Source organism: Hypomesus transpacificus, chromosome 22 (genome assembly GCF_021917145.1).
Source record: "Hypomesus transpacificus isolate Combined female chromosome 22, fHypTra1, whole genome shotgun sequence".
Lineage (NCBI taxonomy): Eukaryota > Metazoa > Chordata > Actinopteri > Osmeriformes > Osmeridae > Hypomesus > Hypomesus transpacificus.
In genome coordinates this window covers 5,910,058-5,929,456 of record NC_061081.1, presented here as the reverse complement: position 1 = coordinate 5,929,456, position 19,399 = coordinate 5,910,058, and the positions used below count along the sequence as shown (strand labels likewise).

The following is a 19,399-nucleotide window of genomic DNA, read 5'->3' as shown; positions in this document are numbered from 1 at the left end:
GTCCCCTCCTCTTCACTCTGTACACCACCTCACTTGGACCAATCATCACCTCCCATGGCTTCTCCTACCACTGCTACGCTGACGACACGCAGCTGTACCTGTCGTTCCCTCCGACCGATCCGGGGATCTCAGCTAGGATTGAGGCCTGCCTCGCAGACATCTCCGCCTGGATGACTGAGCACCACCTCCAGCTGAACCTTGCCAAAACGGAACTTCTCATCATCCCGGCCAAACCCTCCATCTCCCATGACTTCTCAATCACCCTGGGATCTGCGACGGTGACTCCCTCAACCTCTGCCAGGAACCTTGGGGTTACCATGGATGACGAGCTCTCCCTCACGGCCCACATTGCTGTGGTCTCCCGGTCGTGTAGATTCACCCTCTACAACATCCGGAAGATCAGGAGATACCTGTCTGAGCACTCCACCCAGCTGCTTGTCCAAGCACTTGTCCTTTCCAAGCTGGACTACTGCAACTCGCTGCTCGCCGGTCTCCCATCATGCGCAACCCGCCCTCTTCAGAGAATTCAGAACGCAGCGGCCCGTCTGGTCTACAATCTACCCAGACGCTCCCACGTTACCCCGCTCCTCATCTCCCTCCACTGGCTACCCATAACGGCCCTCATCAGATTCAAGACCCTGGTACTGACCTTCCGAGCAGTGAACGGGACTGCGCCCGACTACATCAAGTCTCTCCTGCAGCCTTACACCCCCACCCGCCACCTACGGTCTTCTTCAGACAACCGCCTGGTGGTCCCACCTCTCAAGACCGCCCGGTCCCAGCACAAGCTCTTCTCCTGCCTGGCACCCCAGTGGTGGAATCAACTCCCCACCTCCATCAGAGACACGGACTGTCTCTCCACCTTCAAGAGAAGGCTCAAGACGCACTTGTTCCGGGAGTACAATGGTACTTAGGAATGGTTTGCTGAATCCAACGCTAGTTTCCTCAAGGTTCACAATGACTCTTGCTTAGACTTGTTTTAGTTAATCCTATTTTTATTGCTTTCCTACAGGTACACCTGCACTTAGAGATTAATGTTGTGTAATTTTAACTTGTTTAACTACATGCTCTTATGGTTTCTTCCCTTTAGCACTATTTTTTGGTTGTTCACAATATGTACTTCTTGTTTTTGACTACCCGCAATGCTGTGGGGCTATCTTGTTGTTATTATCAGTGACCTATGCACTTTGTGAAGCTCTCTCTTGGAAGTCGCTTTGGATAAAAGCGTCTGCTAAATGAATAAATGTAAATGTAAATGTAAAAAACGCGATCTGACTCAATTGGTGCTGGACATTGCAGATTCAGCCGCTAATGGCCTACTAATAAGACTTGTATCACCAGTCCTGTTGTAACCGAATGCCGATGGTATTTTGTATCTCTTACTATGTACTACAAATTTAAAATATTGTTTATTTAACATGCAAATCATCAGAGCGCGCTTATCACTGCCTGAAAACTTGCAGCATGCAAACTTACGTAGAACCTGAGTGGGGAACGTTGCAAAAGAGAACGATTTTGTTGTCTTGGCCGGAGAAGATAATGTCATTCGATTTGGATGTGATTCTTGTAATAGGCATATTCATTTTTCAACCCAGCGCGTTGGCATGAGCGAAGTAGGGCTAGACCAACTTACGTTTTTCAGGTGGTAGGCTACATCATATTCAACGTTGAACTATGACAAATAAACCATTGTTGGCAGAGTTTGCATTCAACGTTTTTCAAGTCACTCGGTACTTTGTAAATGTACTTTAATGAAATGCTGCCATACAACAGATTTCTTTGCCATTTTGACTAATAACACAGACAAAGTAGGCTATGGCAGAGTTTGTAGTTTTGCAGCCAATTGTGCTTGTGCCGTGTGCAAAATACCAAAACAAAACAAAGCGCAGATTAACAAAAGGGAAAACAGTAACACCTTTTCTTTTAAATTATATATTTTTAAAGTTGGTTTATTTGTCTTAAATAATATAATCTTCAATTTCTGTTGAACATTTCGTTAATTTAGTAATGATGACACAAGCGGGAATCAGATCTCACACTGCCATATGGCAGCTCGACTAAAAAAATATTTGTCTACGAAGAGCATATCGACCAGAAAATCGACTAGTTGACTAAGTGAGGACAGCCCTACAGGAGAGTGAAGTGAACAAACTGTTCAAGAGACAGAACCCCCGCATAGCAGCTGGGCCGGACTCTGTCTCTCCAGCCACCCTCACGAACTGCGCTGACCAGCTGTCTCCGGAGTTTACCTACATGTTCAACACCTCCCTGGAGACATGCCATGTGCCAGCCTGTCTCAAGTCCTCCATCATCATTCCTGTGCCCAAAAAGCCCAGGCCAACTGGACATAATGACTATAGACCCGTCGCCCTGACCTCTGTGGTAATTAAATCTTTTGAGCGCCTTGTGCTGGCACACCTTAAACCCATCACAGACCCCCTACTGGACCCCCTGCAGTTTGCCTACAGAGCCAACAGGTCTGTGGACGATGCAGTTAATATGGCCCTCCACTTCACTCTACAGCACCTGGACTCCCCAGCATCCTACGCCAGGATCCTGTTTGTGGACTTCAGCTCTGCCTTCAATACCATCATCCCAGCCCTGCTTCAGGACAAGCTCTCCCAGCTGAACGTGCCTGATTCCACCTGCAGGTGGATCACAGACTTCCTGTCTGACAGGAAGCAGTGCGCTAAGCTGGGAACACAAGTCTCTGATTCCCGGTCCATCATCACCGGATCTCCCCAGGGCTGCGTCCTTTCTCCTCTGCTCTTCTCCCTCTACACTAACAGCTGCACCTCCAGTCATCCGTCCGTCAAACTCCTGAAGTTTGCGGACGACACCACCCTCATTGGGCTCATCTCTGGTAGAGACGAGTCTGATTATAGGTGGGAAGCGGACAACCTGGTGACCTGGTGCAGCCAGAACAACCTAGAGCTCAATGCACTCAAGACAGTGGAGATGGTTGTGGACTTCAGGAAGAACACAGCCCCACTCACCCCTATCACCCTTTGTGACTCCCCAGTCAACACTGTGGAGTCCTCCCGCTTCCTGCACACCTCGAGGATACTGAAGCGAGCAAAGAAGATTGTGGCAGACTCCTCCCACCCTGGACACTCCCTGTTTCAGTCACTCCCCTCCGGCAGAAGGCTGCGGTCCATCAGGACCAAAACCTCACGCCACACAAACAGATTCCTATATGTTTATTGTATGCACCTTCCTGCCAAAGCAAATTCCTTGTCTGTGCAAACTTTCATGGCACTTAAATCCCTTTCTGATTCTGATTCTTTGTTACAGAACACGCTTCAAAGTTGTCACTTTCAAAAGGGTGGCATTTTGACCCCATCAGGCCAAGATGTCTGAAAATTGGTATGCATGCTTTATTGCTCATGGGGAACACAAAGGTCTCAAGAACCTTGTAATGTTGGCAGCATGGATTTTTCTCTACAGTGACAATTTGTGAAGAACTTCCGAAAATTACTTAAAATCAGCCATTGCTCCAATTGTCTTGAAATGTTGTGTACATAATGAAATACATGTATCATGACAATTTAGCAAAAGTTTGCAATGTTGAGGAGGAACCCGCCATTGATGCCTGCAGCTATATTTAGGGTATATTATAAACGCAACACTTGTTTATGCCCCCATTTTTCATGAGCTGAATTCAAAGATCTAAGCATTTTTCTATGTACACAAAAGGCCTATTTCTCTCAAATATTTTTCACAAATCTGTCTAAATCTGTGTTAGTGAGCACTTCTCCTTTGCCGAGAAAATCCATCCACCTCACAGTTGTGGCATATCAAGATGCTGATTATACAGCATGATTATTGCACAGGTGAGCCTTAGGCTGGCCACAATAAAACGCCACTCTAAAATGTGCAGTTTTACTGTATTGGGGGGCTCTGTGGGGGGTCCAAAAACCAGCCGGTTAGGGTCAGGGTTAGTTAACCCCTCAAGCTAACCCTCGACCTGATGAGGACTACCTGATGAGGACGATGACGATGACGAGCATGCAGATGAGCTTCCCTGAGATGGTTTCTGACAGTTTGTGCAGAAATGTGATTCTATTGTTTGGGTATAACAGGTTTATATTGGGACAAATTCAAGGGTTTGGCACTGATAGGAAGAAATTCCCCTGTTTTTCACAGGCTATTAACACTTTTGAAGGTAACCCTTTTAGAAGTATCGCTAGGTAAATCCCTCACTTTCTTTATACTTATGTACATCTCAAGAGACCACTATCCCTCTGTTCCATCTAACCACCAACAGACAAACCTTCCCCCTGTTCACTCACCCGTCGTCGTAAGCGATCACGTTCCTCACGTATGGCATTCATGGTGGCCTTTGTGCGATTGAGGTCTTCCTCTTTGGAACACAGCATTGCCGTCAGGCTCTCGTTCTCTTCCCTGAGGCTTGTTAGCTCCTTCTCCCAGTGAAACCTCTCTTCAGACAGGCTGGGGTAGTCCCGGCCGAGAGCCCCTTCAATCTCCTCCACCGTCTGGGTCGGGGGGATGGGGGGGGGACCAGACCAGGAAAAAATAGCAGTTTTAAATCACTTGATAAGACAGTGCACAATGTTTAGGGTGCAGATGATAGTCAGGATTGTGTCAGGACTTTTTATTAAATATTATTCACTACTTGATTTTGGAAAGCAAAAAAATGAAGATGCCAGGATACAGGTGGGTTCAGCATTCATGCATTTCTCATTCAAGGAAAATATGTCTCAATTCATACAAGGCAGTCCTTTTATCTAGTCCAAATAACCTCTCCTCTCCCAAATAATTTATATATCCATGTACTACTGTGTATATTACTGGAGAGAAGCATTAGAGAGTGAGAGAGCCAGAGAGAGAAAGTGAGAGAGAGAAAGGGCAGAAGGGCAGAGTGTACACCCCCATCTGTCCGTATAGATCATCTATGCACTGGACTGATTAATGAGCTTGTAGTAAACAGACAGCCATAAGAACCGGATTGATCAATCCCTCATCAATCTACAACCTCTCATGCCTCTATCACTCACTTCGTGCTCTATCCATCTGTCCCACTTGTCTCTTCGCTCCACTATTCTATGATTTCTCAACCCATCTCCCTCTCCTTTTCAAGATGTAGAGAGTGGGAATGAAAGGAGACATGTCTGGTTTAAACAGCATGGGATAATAAGTGACATACAAATCCCAATGCTTACTTTTTCCTTTAAGCATTCGATTGACTTGATTTGTCTCTCTCAGTGTGTGTACTTTAGTCCAGTATCCTGGGGTACCTTCATGTCTGAGCAAAGCTATTTATACATAACATTTCCAAAACATTCTTCATTCCAAAATGTGTTCAACACTGAGCATTCAGCATTTGTAATTCAACACTGCAAGCTTCCTTTGCTCCCTGTAAGTATTACTGGTTTTGAGTTTGAGAGATGCTGATATTGCTCATCACCAATGGCTGTTATTGCCATCCAACAATTTAAATAATAATACTGAATAATATAAATAATAAAAAGTATTTTCTGGTTCGGCATATCCTAAACCATAAAAAATGTAAGCGCTGAGTAGTAAAGTGAAAGTGGAGAGAAAAAAAAGTGTATCTTTGCACTAGGTCATATTCCAGGACCCTGCTTTCTTGAATTTTCCTAGACGTGTGTTTTATCACCAAAATCACATTGGGGAAAGCTAATTTAAGGCTTTTTTGCTTGTGTTTTGGTTTAAATGTGCATTCAGCAATTCCCCCCCATGCCTTTCAAGGCTGCAATTCGCGTTTCTATCAGCAGATGTCACAAGGGTTCCCTTACACAAGGCTTTCCTTCAGACAATACATACAAATAAGAAATGTCTACCAAAATATGTATAGTTTATATATATTCTATAATATATGTGCAATGATGACAAATTTGAAATTCTAATTCTGAAGTGCATTAGCTTCACACAGGCGTGTGTTGACTGGTCATGACATAACGGGACTAATAATTGTAATCGTAAAATGCTAATATGTTTTATAAAGCGGATATACATAACTAATAACATAAAATGCATATTCACACGAGCGAAACAAATCATATTATATGAGTTTTAACCACCACAGAAGAATGTGTTGTTAACTACACATCCAAATTCAAATGAAAAAAACACAGACAACTATGTTAAATTAGGAATGAAATCGTGAGAAAATCTGCAGTCTTCTCTGCTTGAGACTGGCGGGGTGTGTAGCCTGAAGGAGCTAAAGCTCCGCCCCCTCGATTTTATTGAATTTAGCAACAACAGCAACACTAGCTAAATCAATCGCAGATATCAGAACAGACCTACCTGCAGTCTATGAGTGTTTTATGTATTATTTACTTTGTCTTTGCACCTTACCAGCCGAGTAACAGAATGCAACCGTCTGTCATCTGACCTAGATAGGTCTCTGTGACGTATATCGGTTGGGTTTTTGCCCCGCCTACAAAAAACCTGAGCTGAAAACAGGAGAGAAACTGTTCGACGGTCTAACTCCACATTTCAGTGCAACAAAGTTTTCGCGCTTTGCACATGCTTTCAGGAACTAATTTCACACAATGTGCTGAGAAGCAAATCATGGAATTAGCTTTACAGCATCTTTAATCCGTAGATGTAAAGGGACGGCCGCCTACTTGATTTATCGCCTACTTTATTTACACATTTACATTTAGTCATTTAGCAGACGCTCTTATCCAGAGCGACTTACAGTAAGTACAGGGACATTCCCCCGAGGCAAGTAAAGTACAGGGACATTCCCCCGAGGCAAGTAGGGTGCGTAACCAACTGTCTAACTTTCTCTCTCAGAACAACCTGCTTGACCCCAACCAATCGGGCTTCAAGACTGCCCTCCTTTCAGTCACCACTGCCCTCCAGTCTGCCAGAGCGGCTTCGAGGTCATTTGTCATCATTCTGCTGGACCTTTCTGCAGCGTTTGATACGGTTAACCACCAGATTCTGAGATGGGCATCACTGGCACTGCACTCCATTGGATCTCATCCTACCTGTCGGGAAGATCCTACCAGATCTCCTGGGGAGGCAAACTGTCAGGCCCTCGCCAGCTCTCCACTGGTGTCCCACAGGGCTCCATCCTTGGACCCCTCCTCTTCTCTCTGTACACCACTTCACTTGGACCAATCATCACCTCCCATGGCTTCTCCTACCACTGCTACGCTGACGACACGCAGCTGTACCTGTCGTTCCCCCCGACCGATCCGGGGATCTCAGCTAGGATTGAGGCCTGCCTCGCAGACCTCTCCGCCTGGATGACCAAGCACCACCTCCAGCTGAACCTCGCCAAAACAGAACTTCTCATCATCCCGGCCAAACCCTCCATCTCCCACAATCTGTCAATCACCCTGGGATCTGCGACGGTGACCCCTTCATCCTCTGCCAGGATCCTTGGGGTTACCATGGATGACGAGTTCTCCCTCACGGCCCACATTGCTGCGGTCTCCCAGTCATGTAGATTCACCCTCTACATCATCCGGAAGATCAGGAGATACCTGTCTGAGCACTCCACCCAGGTGCTAGTCCAAGCACTTGTCCTCTCCAAGTTGGATGTGGACAACTCGCTGCTCGCTGGTCTCCCAGCATGCGCAACCAGCCCTCTTCAGAGGGTTCAGAATGCAGCGGCCCGCCTGGTCTACAACCGCTCCTCATCTCCCTCCACTGGCTACCCATCACGGCCCGCATCAGATTCAAGACCCTGGTACCGACCTTCTGAGCAGTGAACGGGACTGCACCCGACTACATCAAGTCTCTCCTGCAGCCTTACACCCCCAGCCGCCACCAACGGTCTTCTTCAGACTTCCGCCTGGTTACCCCACCACTCAAGACCGCCCGGTCCCAACACAAGCTCTTCTCCTGTCTGGCTCCCCAGTGGTGGAATCAACTCCCCACCTCCATCAGAGACACTGACTGTCACTCCACCTTCAAGAAAAGGCTCAAGACACACTTGTTCCGGGAGTACAACAGTACTTAGGAATGGTTTGCTGGACCCAATGCTAGTTTCCTCAAGGATCACAATGACTCTTGCTTAGAGACTTGTTGCTCTTGTTGGTTAGTGGTAACTGATTTAAACAGTTGTACTCGCTGCAAAATATTTAATTTAGTTAATCTTATTTTATTATTTGTATTTATTTATTTTACTGTTGCTTGCTTTTCTACAGGTACACTTGCACTTAGCAATTCATGTTGTTTAATTGTAACTTGCTTAACTACATGCTCTTGTGGTTCTTTCTTTTGGCACTTATTTTTGGAAGTTCACAATATGTGCTTCGTGTCTTGGCTACCCGCAATGCTTTGAGGCTATCTTGTTGTTATTATCAGTGACCTATGCACTTTGAAGCTCTCTATTGGAAATCGCTTTGGATAAAAGCGTCTGCTAAATGAATAAATGTAAATGTTACCACTCAGCGACATAATCAGAGAACATAACATAGATTTCCATAGCTATGCGGATGACACACAATTATATATATCCACTGACCCCAACGATGCAACGGCCATCAATTCCATTACCAGCTGCCTGTCGGCAATAAACAAATGGATGAATGATAACTTTCTTAAATTAAATGAAGACAAAACTGAAGTCCTACAATGTGGCCCCAAATCCAAAAGAGAGATGTTTACTAAGAATCTAGGAGGTTTAACCCCCTGGCTTAAACCAAAGGTGACAAGTCTCTGTGTAATCCTGGATTTGAATTTCAACTCTCACATTAATAGCAATAGGTTATAGCAATTGGATGTTTCCCACAGAATGAAGAAACAGTTACAAAACGTCTATACTGTGACATTTATGCTGATCTACAGTTTATTTTCTGCCGCTGAATGTTTTTCCTACACTCCATGGTCTTCTTAAATACATATTTTTTCCCCCTTAATTATAAATGAACTCGTACTCTTACTAGATCTGTGAGGAACATGGCCTGGCCTGCTCCACTTGTCTTCTCTGGTTCACCATCAGACTTCAAAAGACATGGTTCTCTTACTTTGATGGCGAGGTCACAGTGCTCACTGGCAGTGGTCAACTGCTCGATTTGGCGGTCAACCTCGGCCACAGACAGACAGCATGTGCTCTTCTTCCGCCCGCACAGCACGCTCTCCAGCCCAGTCAGCACCCGCTGCAACTCCGAGTTTAGGTCGCTACAGTTGTCTGTAGGGAAACGACGTAGGGGTGGAAGTTAGATAAACTGAAGTGAGTGTGTGTGTACAGGTGTGTGTGTGTGTAAGGAGGGGGGGGGGGGCAACTGCTGCAGTTGTCTTTAGGTTAATGGCATAGGGGTGGAGCTTAAATATACTGAAGTGTATGACAGTGTGTTTGTGTGTGTGTGTGTAGGTAGTGGGGATGGGGGCTGTCCTGAAGTTGTCTATTGGGTGGAATGCTATCCGTTTAGGCCACTGCTGGTTGTTGCATTATCTGTGCTGCTGCCACCCTCCACCATCTCCATCTCCCCCATGTTGTTTGCATGTTGCTATCCATCAGGGGGGATTATTACTCTATTGGCTCTCTGCCTTATATACGTAGTTGCTCGCTATTGCTAGAGGCAGGGAGTGCTTCCCCTAGATACAGCCACTCTGCCAAAGTCAAACCTATTTTCATGTCTATGTTCATCAATCAATGCTTAAGGCCCCGTCACACCATAACGTTCTGGTCAACGTTCTCTGAAAGTTCTAATCTTTCAATTTCGGGCGTTCTAGGGCGAGGTGGACACATCTAGCGTATGACTAACGTGTGATTATAATGCATGACTAGCGTGGGTCTGACGCATGAGGAGCGTGTAACAGCGACCAAGTAAGACACCCCTGAAAACTATTATCGTGTGATGACGTATCACTGGGTCGCGGCGACGTGTGACGAAAGCAAACGATGAAACAAAGCAAACGGTGAATAACAACCAAGTCACGCTAGGGTAACGACTAGTAACGACAGACTAACAATAGCCAAACGCGTGCAACGTTCCACAAACGTTCTTCAGCGTGTCCAGCATTTAAAATTAAACGTTGAAGAACGCTGGTATCCATGAGAACTTTTGTGCATGTTCGAAACTTTTTTTTGGGACCAGCGTTCTCCGCCGATTAACGTCACATTAACGTGAGTGCGCATGCGACAGCCCGCATGCTGCCTGTTACCGTAGCTTAGTCTCGTCGTCTGACCTTTCCAACTTTTTGCTTTCCTTTTCTTCCAAACTTGAGTAACTTGTGTGTAAGTATAATTTAAACTACGCTCTTTACGAACTGAGGGTAGGAAGTGTTTTTGCACTTTTTTTTGCCGTGGAACTTCTTCTTATGGGACACGGTCGGGGCACCGCTGTAAATCAGCTGTTTGGCCGCATTGTCTACACCAGGGAACAGCTGATCGCGCTGAAGCCTAGCGGCATGGTGCCCAGGACAACCGATGTCCCAGCTGAGATCTGGAGGAGGACACACCGTGGATGCAGAGGTGGATCGAAGCGGCAAGGGAAGAGAGAGGGGTCCAGACAAAAGACACTTAAGAAGAGATTTAAGCCGTATCTGCCTTCTCTCGTCATGGGCAACGTGAGATCGCTGGCGAATAAAATGGACGAGCTAACAGCGTTAATTCGGAGTCGTGAGTGTAGTTTGATGTGCTTCTCAGAGACATGGCTACACCAGGATAACCGCGATCATAACTTTTCCATCAACGGCTTTCAGTCTGTTCGGGCCGACAGGGATCACACCGGGAGCGGTAAGCGGAAAGGCGGTGGGCTTGCTGTGCTGGTTAACAACAGATGGTGTAACAATGGTCATGTTACTATCAAGCAGAGTATCTGTTGCCCGGACATTGAACTGTTAGTTGTAGGACTCCGGCCATATTATCTGCCATGTGAATTCTCACATGCCATTGTCGTGGTTGTTTACATCCCCCCCTCCGCTAACCCGGCATCGGCGTGCAATGCCATTCACACTGCCATAGCACAACTTCAGACTCAACACCCAAGTACACTCATATTAATCTCGGGGGACATCAACCATGTCAGTGTTTCAACAACACTGACTAGTTTCACCCAGTATGTGAATTGTCCTACTAGAAAGGAGAGTACACTGGACCTGCTGTATGCCAACGTTAAGGACGCATACAGCCCTTTCCCTCTCCCCCCCTGGGTAGGTCAGACCATAACCTGGTTTACCTCAAACCCTGCTATGTGCCTCTAGTTAAAAGGCAGCCTGTGACCACTAGGACTGTGAGGAGATGGTCAAGGGAGGCCTATGAGACACTGCAGGAATTTTAGAGGTGACAAACTGGGATGTACTCTGTGAGCCTCATGGAGAGGACATTGATGGGCTTACTGAGTGCATCACTGGCTACATTAACTTTGTGTGCACTGCAATGTCCCAACTAAGATGGTCCATTGTTATCCAAATAACAAACCCGGAAACTCCAGCAGAACAACATGAGAGAGGTCTGGAGCGGTATGAAGAGCATCACTGGCTTTAGACCAACTGGCAGCAGAGGAGTTGAAGGCAGCTTGGACATGACACCCCCCTCCCCCACCCCTCCCCTCCTGTAACCTCTGCTGTGTGCCTAACTGCTGACCAGGTGAGAGGACAGCTGATGAAACTCCACTCAAAGAAGGCTGCAGGCCCCGATGGCATTTGCCCCGGGGTGCTAAAAGCCTGTGCCCCCAGCTATGTGGAGTCCTTCAACATGTCTTCAACCTGAGCCTGAGTCTCCAGAGGGTCCCTATTCTGTGAAAGACTTCTTGCCTCGTTCCTGTGCCGAAGACGCCGCATCCCAGTGGCTCCAAGGACTACAGACCGGTGGCTCTGACCTCCCACGTAATGAAGACCCTTAAGAGACTAGTGCTGGAACAGCTGCGGCCCATGATCAGAGCCCTCTTGGATCCCCTTCAGTTCGCCTACCAGCCCGGGCTGGGAGTTGAGGACGGCATCATCTTCCTGCTTAACCGCATCCACACCCACCTGGAGAAGCCGGCAAGCACAGTGAGGATCATGTTTCTTGACTTCTCCAATGCTTTTGACACCATCCAACCTGCCCTGCTGGGGGAGAAGCTAGCAGCGATGCAGGTGGATGCCCCCCTCGTGTCCTGGATTGTGGACTACCTGACTGGCAGACCACAGCATGTGCGCCTGCAGCACTGTGTGTCGGACAGCGTGGTCAGCAACACTGGGGCCCCTCAGGGGACGGTCCTCTCTCTTTCCTCTTCACCATTTACACCACAGACTTCAGCCACCGCACAGAGTCCTGCCACCTTCAGAAGTTTTCTGATGACTGCTGTGGTGGGATGCATTAGCGGTAGTGATGAGACTGAGTACAGGGCTGTGGTGGGGAACTTTGTCTCATGGTGTGAGCAGAACCATCTGCAGCACAACGCGACAAAGTCCAAGGAGCTGGATATGGATCTACGGAGGGCCAAGGCACCAGTGACCCCGGTTTCCATCCAGGGGGTCAGTGTGGACATTGTTGAGGATTACAAGTACCTACTAGCACTTAGACAATAAACTGGACTGGGCCAAGAACACTCAAGCAGTTTTTTTTTTTTTCAGAATCAGAATCAGAAAGGGATTTATTCGCCATGAAGGTTTGAACTGACAAGGAATTTGCTTTGGCAGGAAGGTGCATACAATAAACACATAGGAATCTTAAATTTAGATATAGACGGTTTCAAGATGACAACATAAACAAACGTTACTGCGCATGTGCGTTGTTATGGCCCAAAGGTAACTTCCGGCGAACTCATAACAACAGTCTAGCTTTTCTGATTCGTTACTATATAGCCAGCTAATTATAAATATGTCAAGCCAGTATTATTTGGGGTTACCAGTGGTAGAAAAGAGCCGTTATTTGGAAAAACTAAATTGCTTTAACCTTACGTTACCAGACCCGTTCAACAAAATGTTGAGACAAGAATGTTTTTCTACGGACCTGTCTGATTTACCGGAGATCAGTCAGGTGCATATCTTTGAATACTTGGTCGAGAGGGAATGTGTCTATTCAAGAGAAGCGTTCAAGGCATTTCGCAGCTTGGATTCCTACAACTATTTCCACTCTGGAAAAGTCAAAAGCATCCTTACGTATAGGAATGGAAATATCTGTGTGGTTTACGGGGAAATCGAGGCAGGTCAGACGCTTTCCAAGCGCTACTCCGCCTGGATCGTTGCGACGAAGTCCGGCGAAGTCCAAAGCGGGCATTGCACTTGCATGGCAGGGTAAGTAAGAGGCTGGCTAACAATACAGCCATGTTTCATTTGATAACAACATTTGGATAGGCCTTTTAAATGCTTGCAATTATCCATGATAATGGAATGTCTCTGGATCTGTGCAGCAATGGAGAGGTGTGTAGCCATGTAGGCACGATATTGATTACTGTGGAGCAGTGTGTCCAGGATGGACTGCAGAGTGGCCCTTCTGTCACCTCAAAACCAAGTGTTTGGTCACGGGTGACTAAGAAGGTGAGCATTTAAAAATACTACTTCCCTGCCTTTTCAAATCTCAGTGTGAAATTTGTGTTATTTTGTTTGAGGAAAATGAATGTAGCTTTGATAATACTTTAGGTCCAATGCAACGCTACATATGTTATAATACTGCATTTTCCTCAATAATTTAGATTTTTCTTTCAGGCTGATCCACAACCTGTTGCTCAATGCAATTTCATCAAACCTGGCAAGAAGCGGCAACAAGCTCCCCTCTGTCTTCCCCCGCTAAGTTCACGTGGGTCACCCCAAAAACTTTTTAAAGACCTGAAGGTAAGGTATAGTCCACATATGCCCAACAAATACACAAGTTAGCCTAATGTAAAATATTCAGTACTATATAGGATATAGTATGTGGCAGTGTAGGCGAGTAAGGTCTTTTCACCATTTCTTTTAGGAAGTTGTGCCAGACTGTGCTCTCTTTTCGGTCATGTGTGACAGCAGTGAGACAGACACAGCCTCTGAGGCAGGTAGTCAGGATTTCACCAGCAGTCAGGGAGAGCAGGATGTGCAGAGAGAGGAACCTGATGTGTTCAGCAGCTTAGCTCAACCCCATAGTGAGCATGGTAGTGCTCTGAGTTGTCAAAAGTACATGACATTTTATGATGTCTTCATTAAACTGAGCCCTGAACAAGTGGTGGAACTTGAAAGAAACACCAGAAAACAGAGCATAGAACCACTGTGGCATGATGCACGCAAGCTGCGCATAACAGCAAGCACAGCCAGCAAGGTGCCTCAGCGAGAGACAACTGACCCAGCTAAATTTCTTGCTGAACACCTCTACCCAAGGTTCCAGGGCAGTGTGGCCACAAGGTATGGGAAGGAAAGTGAGGAGCTTGCTAAAATGCAAATGAAGGAGAGGGGCTGCAAAATTATGGACAAAGGGTTGGTGGTGTGTACAGGAGACCCATGGCTAGCAGCAAGCCCTGATGGCATCATTGATGATAAGCTGCTAGAAATCAAATGCCCTATCACCCTCAGTACTTGCACATCCCTTAATGATGCATTCACTGCCACAAACCAAGACATCAGAGTGCAGAACGAGCAGTACATTGTAAACCCAAAAGGCCCCAGAGGTTACTACAGGCAGGTACAGTTAGGGATGCACTGTCTCGGACTGCAAACATCCAGTCTTGTAATTTGGACCCCAGTACAGCACCTGGAGCTTGATGTGCCTTATGACAGTGACTTTGTCACCACATATATGCAGAGGCTACGTGGCTTCTACTTCAAGCACATGCTGCCAAAAATTGTGGATGAATTTGTGGAGGGAAGACTGCAGTTGAGCAGCAAATACAAGGACAGTCTCAAAAGCAGCTCAATAGTGCTGATTTAGAATCAGACATCGAGGAAGGGCAAGGCATGTTTTTCTTGTAGCAGCATTGGTTGCTCTCCTGCCTTTTTTAATATTTTTGTGCCACCAATATTTTCCAATAAAACATATTGATAAACAGAAATGTTAGTCTACAATGCTTTTGGGGTCAATAATAATAATTGATCAAACCAAGTTTTTATTCAGTCTTGCTTTATTTTGGTACCAGTGGTTTCCCAAGGTTTGATAGAGCCTCACAAACAATGACAATTTTGTCTATTGTGCAAAGCCTGGTATCGTTTCTCCGTTTTACCATACTGACTGGTAGGGTGTTCCGCAGAATTCTGAATGACTTCAGTTTTCCTATGGCCCTTTCCACATGGATTCTCACTCGTGACATTTTTCTAGAGTGTGTCACCTCTAACCCTGTCAGTTGTTTTCTTCCCTTTGTAGATGCTGGTACATGGAGACGGACACATTTGGTGGCAAAGTATTCAGGAAAGTTGAAGCCCCGATCAGCCATTACATGGTCTCCTTGTTCAAGAAGGTCAATCAACCCGGAGTTCTTTGTTATAACCTTGTCACTAGCACAACCACCCCAGACACTTGATAAAAATGTAAAAGCTCCTGTTGGACTAATGCCAACGAGGAACTTGGCATGTATTATGTGACTTGTAGTGGGAGTAGGTGATTGCTCGTGTTTGCAAACTAGTTGGTCTCTCAATAAACACTTCAGTACAGTTTAGGATACATCTAACATGTTGGAAACCTGTAGTTTTGAAGAGGGTGGGGAGATTTCTTCTTATATCTCTTCTGGAGGGCCACCGAACAAGGCATTGCAACTCTTTAGCCATCACCTCGAGCCATTCATGGAAGATGTTTGAGACAGTCCCACAACTAACTCTGAAGCGAAAAGCTAGGTCTTCATGAGCTAAGCCTAGACGAAGCTTTATCAGGACCACAAGAAACTGCTCGGGAAGGTTAAGTATGGTTGATGAAGCGTTCCACATTGCCGTCAGGTGAGTGCGGAGGTTGAAAAACACAGCAGCAGATGGTAGACCAGTGTAAAAATGAGTGTGCTTGTCATCATTTAAAATAAAATCAGACAGACTGCCAAACATACAATCTTGCAGGCATTTTTCTTGATCTTCCAATTTCTTCTCCAGTAAAGCCACTTTTCTCTTCAATTCAGCATTTTCATTTTGTAGCTGGTCAATGTCTGCCATTGACATATCTGTACCCACAGCAGTGCATCCTTCTTCAGGGTCAGCATTAATGACCTCTATGCAAGGAGAATCAATGGACTCAACCTCTGATGGTCTACTATGTCTCCTCTGGTACCTCTTCAACTTGTCTGAGCCATCAGTGGTGGTTTTGTGCGCAAACACTGATGGCACATAATCTGGGTGGCATGGGTCCACTGATGGTGCACCTAAAATAAAAGTGACAGAAACAGTTAGTGTTAACAGTATTTCACCTTGTTGAGCATTATACATGTCTAGCACAATCCATAACCATTCTGGTTACATACACATTCCAGTGTAAAAAGTGTAGCCTACTATTTCCATTATATTGCTTAAAAATGATAGGCTACATGAGAAACATACTGGGGTTAGTGGGCAGCATGTGGTGCCTACTTGGGCAATTACTGAAGGCAATTTAATTTTAAATTGATGGAAAACATTCTGGTTCTTATGTTTGTAACTGTAAAGTCATATCATGTGTTTCATAACATTAAAGTGTATCAACTGTTCTGTTGCGTATACAATGTAGCGATGTGTACCTAGCGTTAGCTAACTAGTTACAATGAGTTTAGTAATGCGAATTCGCTAATGCGAATTCATAACTTTTACTGGCTTGTTACTGGTCATGTAGCCATTACCTATTGTTTATCATGAGTTGGTTACCTGAAACAAAATGACTGCTACAGATCCTTGAGTTCTTGCCTGGCTGCCAAGCCTCTCTTCGCACAGCGTTGATCCATGCTCGTCGTTTCCCCTCTTCTTTAGGAAACCGAAACATTTTTATTTTGGAAAGGGCGTTTGTTCCTGATGTCAGGTTGCACCCCACAGCACAACAACCGGAGCCCATCGCCAGTCTGCTCATTAGCTTCACTTTGACAGATTTTGTAGTTGGTGCCATATTATCCAGCAAATACTAACCCGATACCTAATATATAAGTCTATGCCCGATACAAACTAACACTGACCGGAAGTTGACTTCGGGCCAAGCGCATAACCTTGGCAACAAGCGGACGTTCGATGAAAGCGTCTCTATGGTCTAACTATACTAAGAATACATAAACTTGCAATACTAAGTGGAATACAATTAAAATAAAATATACAATAAAATAAAATATACAATAAAATAAAATATAAGTTGGCAATTTACAGTATAAAATACAATATAAAATACACATTTTACACAAATTGTGAAGTAGTGCAAATGCAATTGTTTTAAGACATGAAGTCATTAAAGTCAGTGTGAACTCTTGGCCTTGTTGAGGAGGCCAACAGCGGAAGGGAAGAAACTGTTTGTGTGGCGTGAGGTTTTGGTCCTGATGGACCGCAGCCTTCTGCCAGAGGGGAGTGACTGAAACAGGGAGTGTCCAGGGTGGGAGGAGTCGGCCACAATCTTCTTCGCTCGCCTCAGGGTCCTCGAGGTGTGCAGGTCCTCGAGGGAAGGCAGATTGCAGCCAATCACCTTCTTCGCAGAGCGGATGATACGCTGCAGCCTGCTCTTGTCCTTGGCAGTGGCAGCAGCGTACCAGATGGTGATGGAGGAGGTGAGGATGGACTCCATGATGGCTGTGTAAAAGTGCACCATCATCGACTTTGGCAGGTTGAATTTCTTCAGCTGCCGCAGGAAGTACATCCTCTGTTGTGCTTTCTTGGTGAGGGAGCTGATGTTCAGTTCCCACTTGAGGTCCTGGGAGAGGATAGTGCCCAGGAAGCGGAAGGACTCCACAGTGTTGACTGGGGAGTCACACAGGGCGATGGGGGTGAGTGAGTTTAAAGGAAGGGCCAGAGCCGCCTCTATTTTCCGAGGAGGCTTAGGTCCTTCAACATCTGCCGGACAATGCTGAGGTTGTTTTATGAGTCTGTGGTGGCCAGTGCTATCATGTATGCTGTTGCATGCTGGGGCAGCAGGTTAAGGGTAGCGGACGCCAACAGACTCAACAAACTGATCGGTAAGGCCAGTGACATTGTGGGGGTGGAGCTGGACTCTCTGGCGGTGGTGTCTGAGAGGAGGATGCTGGCCAAACTACATGCCATCTTGGACAGTGTCTCCCACCTACTCCATGACGTGCTGGTCAAGCAAAGGAGCACCTTCAGCGGAAGACTCCTCCTCCCAAAAAGCACTACAGAGCGCCACAGGAAGTCATTCCTGCCTGTGGCCATCAAACTCTTTAACTTCTACCTCAAAGGGTTATCAATCCACTTGGATATCTCCAAGGAAAGAGTATTTCACACTTATTTTATTCATTTTATACTTGTACCCATTTAATTTAATTTATACTTATACCCACCTGGTACTTAATTAATTTTCTGACTTGTTTTATACTGTATTGTATTTTATGTTTTGTTAGTATGTACTTCTGTGTGCACTGACGTAAAGGCGAGCTGCTGTAACAATGAGTTTCCCTTCGGGGATTAATAAAGTATTTCTGATTCTGATTACCAGCGCCACTAGCGTCCACACAATGCTCTTATGGCGCAATACCAGCGCTATACCAGCGACCATGGACGATTAGCAACGTTTCCTCTAACGTCATAGAACGTTAACCAGAACGTTTTGGCGTGACGGGGCCTTTAGTCAATACGTGAGTGTCTTGACTGAACTGCTTCAATTGGTGAGTGTCGGTAGTGGTGTAATGAACCATAGTAGATCCATGTTCCCCGTAATTCTATAAATCTTTCAAGTTGCAGTGAAAACATACATAAACAGATGCATGCTGTGTTTTACTCTCAAGTACCAAAGTTGAATGTAAAGCGGAAGTGGGTTGCTCTTTGTTCTAGTTAGCAATCCCGCCGTAGTTAGCTATGCTAGGGTAGGTCAGAGCTTGAAATTAACTTTTTTATTTGGTGGCACTGATGCTCTCAACTTTGAAAAGTTAGGAGCACCAGCAAAATACCCACAGAATATTAAGGAGCACCACAACTACAATTTTTATGTTATACACTAGTAAAACTGCACATTTTAGAGTGGCCTTTTAATTTGGCCAGCCTAAGGCACACCTGTGCAATAATCATGCTGTCTAATCAGCATCTTGATAAGCCACAACTGTGAGGTGGATCAACATATCCAAAGCTAATTGAAAGCTGTTCTTGAACAATTGTGACACGATCTGGTAAAAATACGCTGTTGTCGGCATTCAGTATTTTCCGCAAGGAGTGTTGAAGGATTTAGTCAATATAATTTACATTTAGTCATTTAGCAGACGCTCTTATCCAGAGCGACTTACAGTAAGTACAGGGACATTCCCCCCGAGGCAAGTAGGGTGAAGTGCCTTGCCCAAGGACACAACGTCATTTGGCACGGCGGGGAATCGATCCGGCAACCTTCTGATTACTAGCCCGACTCCCTCAACGCTCAGCCATCTGACTCCCATAATAAAAACATAATAACATGTTTAGGATCACTAAATACTCA

The 19,399-nt window shown here is 45.7% G+C and overlaps 1 protein-coding gene across 3 annotated transcripts in view; it reads right to left on the bottom strand.

Annotated features, from left to right (window-relative positions):
• mcc (MCC regulator of WNT signaling pathway) overlaps positions 1–19,399 on the bottom strand; it is a 333,254-nt gene that overhangs the window by 166,663 nt on the left and 147,192 nt on the right. For all 3 annotated transcript variants that reach the window (XM_047045109.1, XM_047045107.1, XM_047045108.1), the window contains exons 7-8: positions 8,973–9,136; positions 4,293–4,496 (exon numbers count right to left, since the gene is read on the bottom strand). In XM_047045109.1, coding sequence (XP_046901065.1) covers positions 4,293–4,496; positions 8,973–9,136 — 368 coding nt within the window. The remainder of the gene's footprint in view (positions 1–4,292; positions 4,497–8,972; positions 9,137–19,399) is intronic.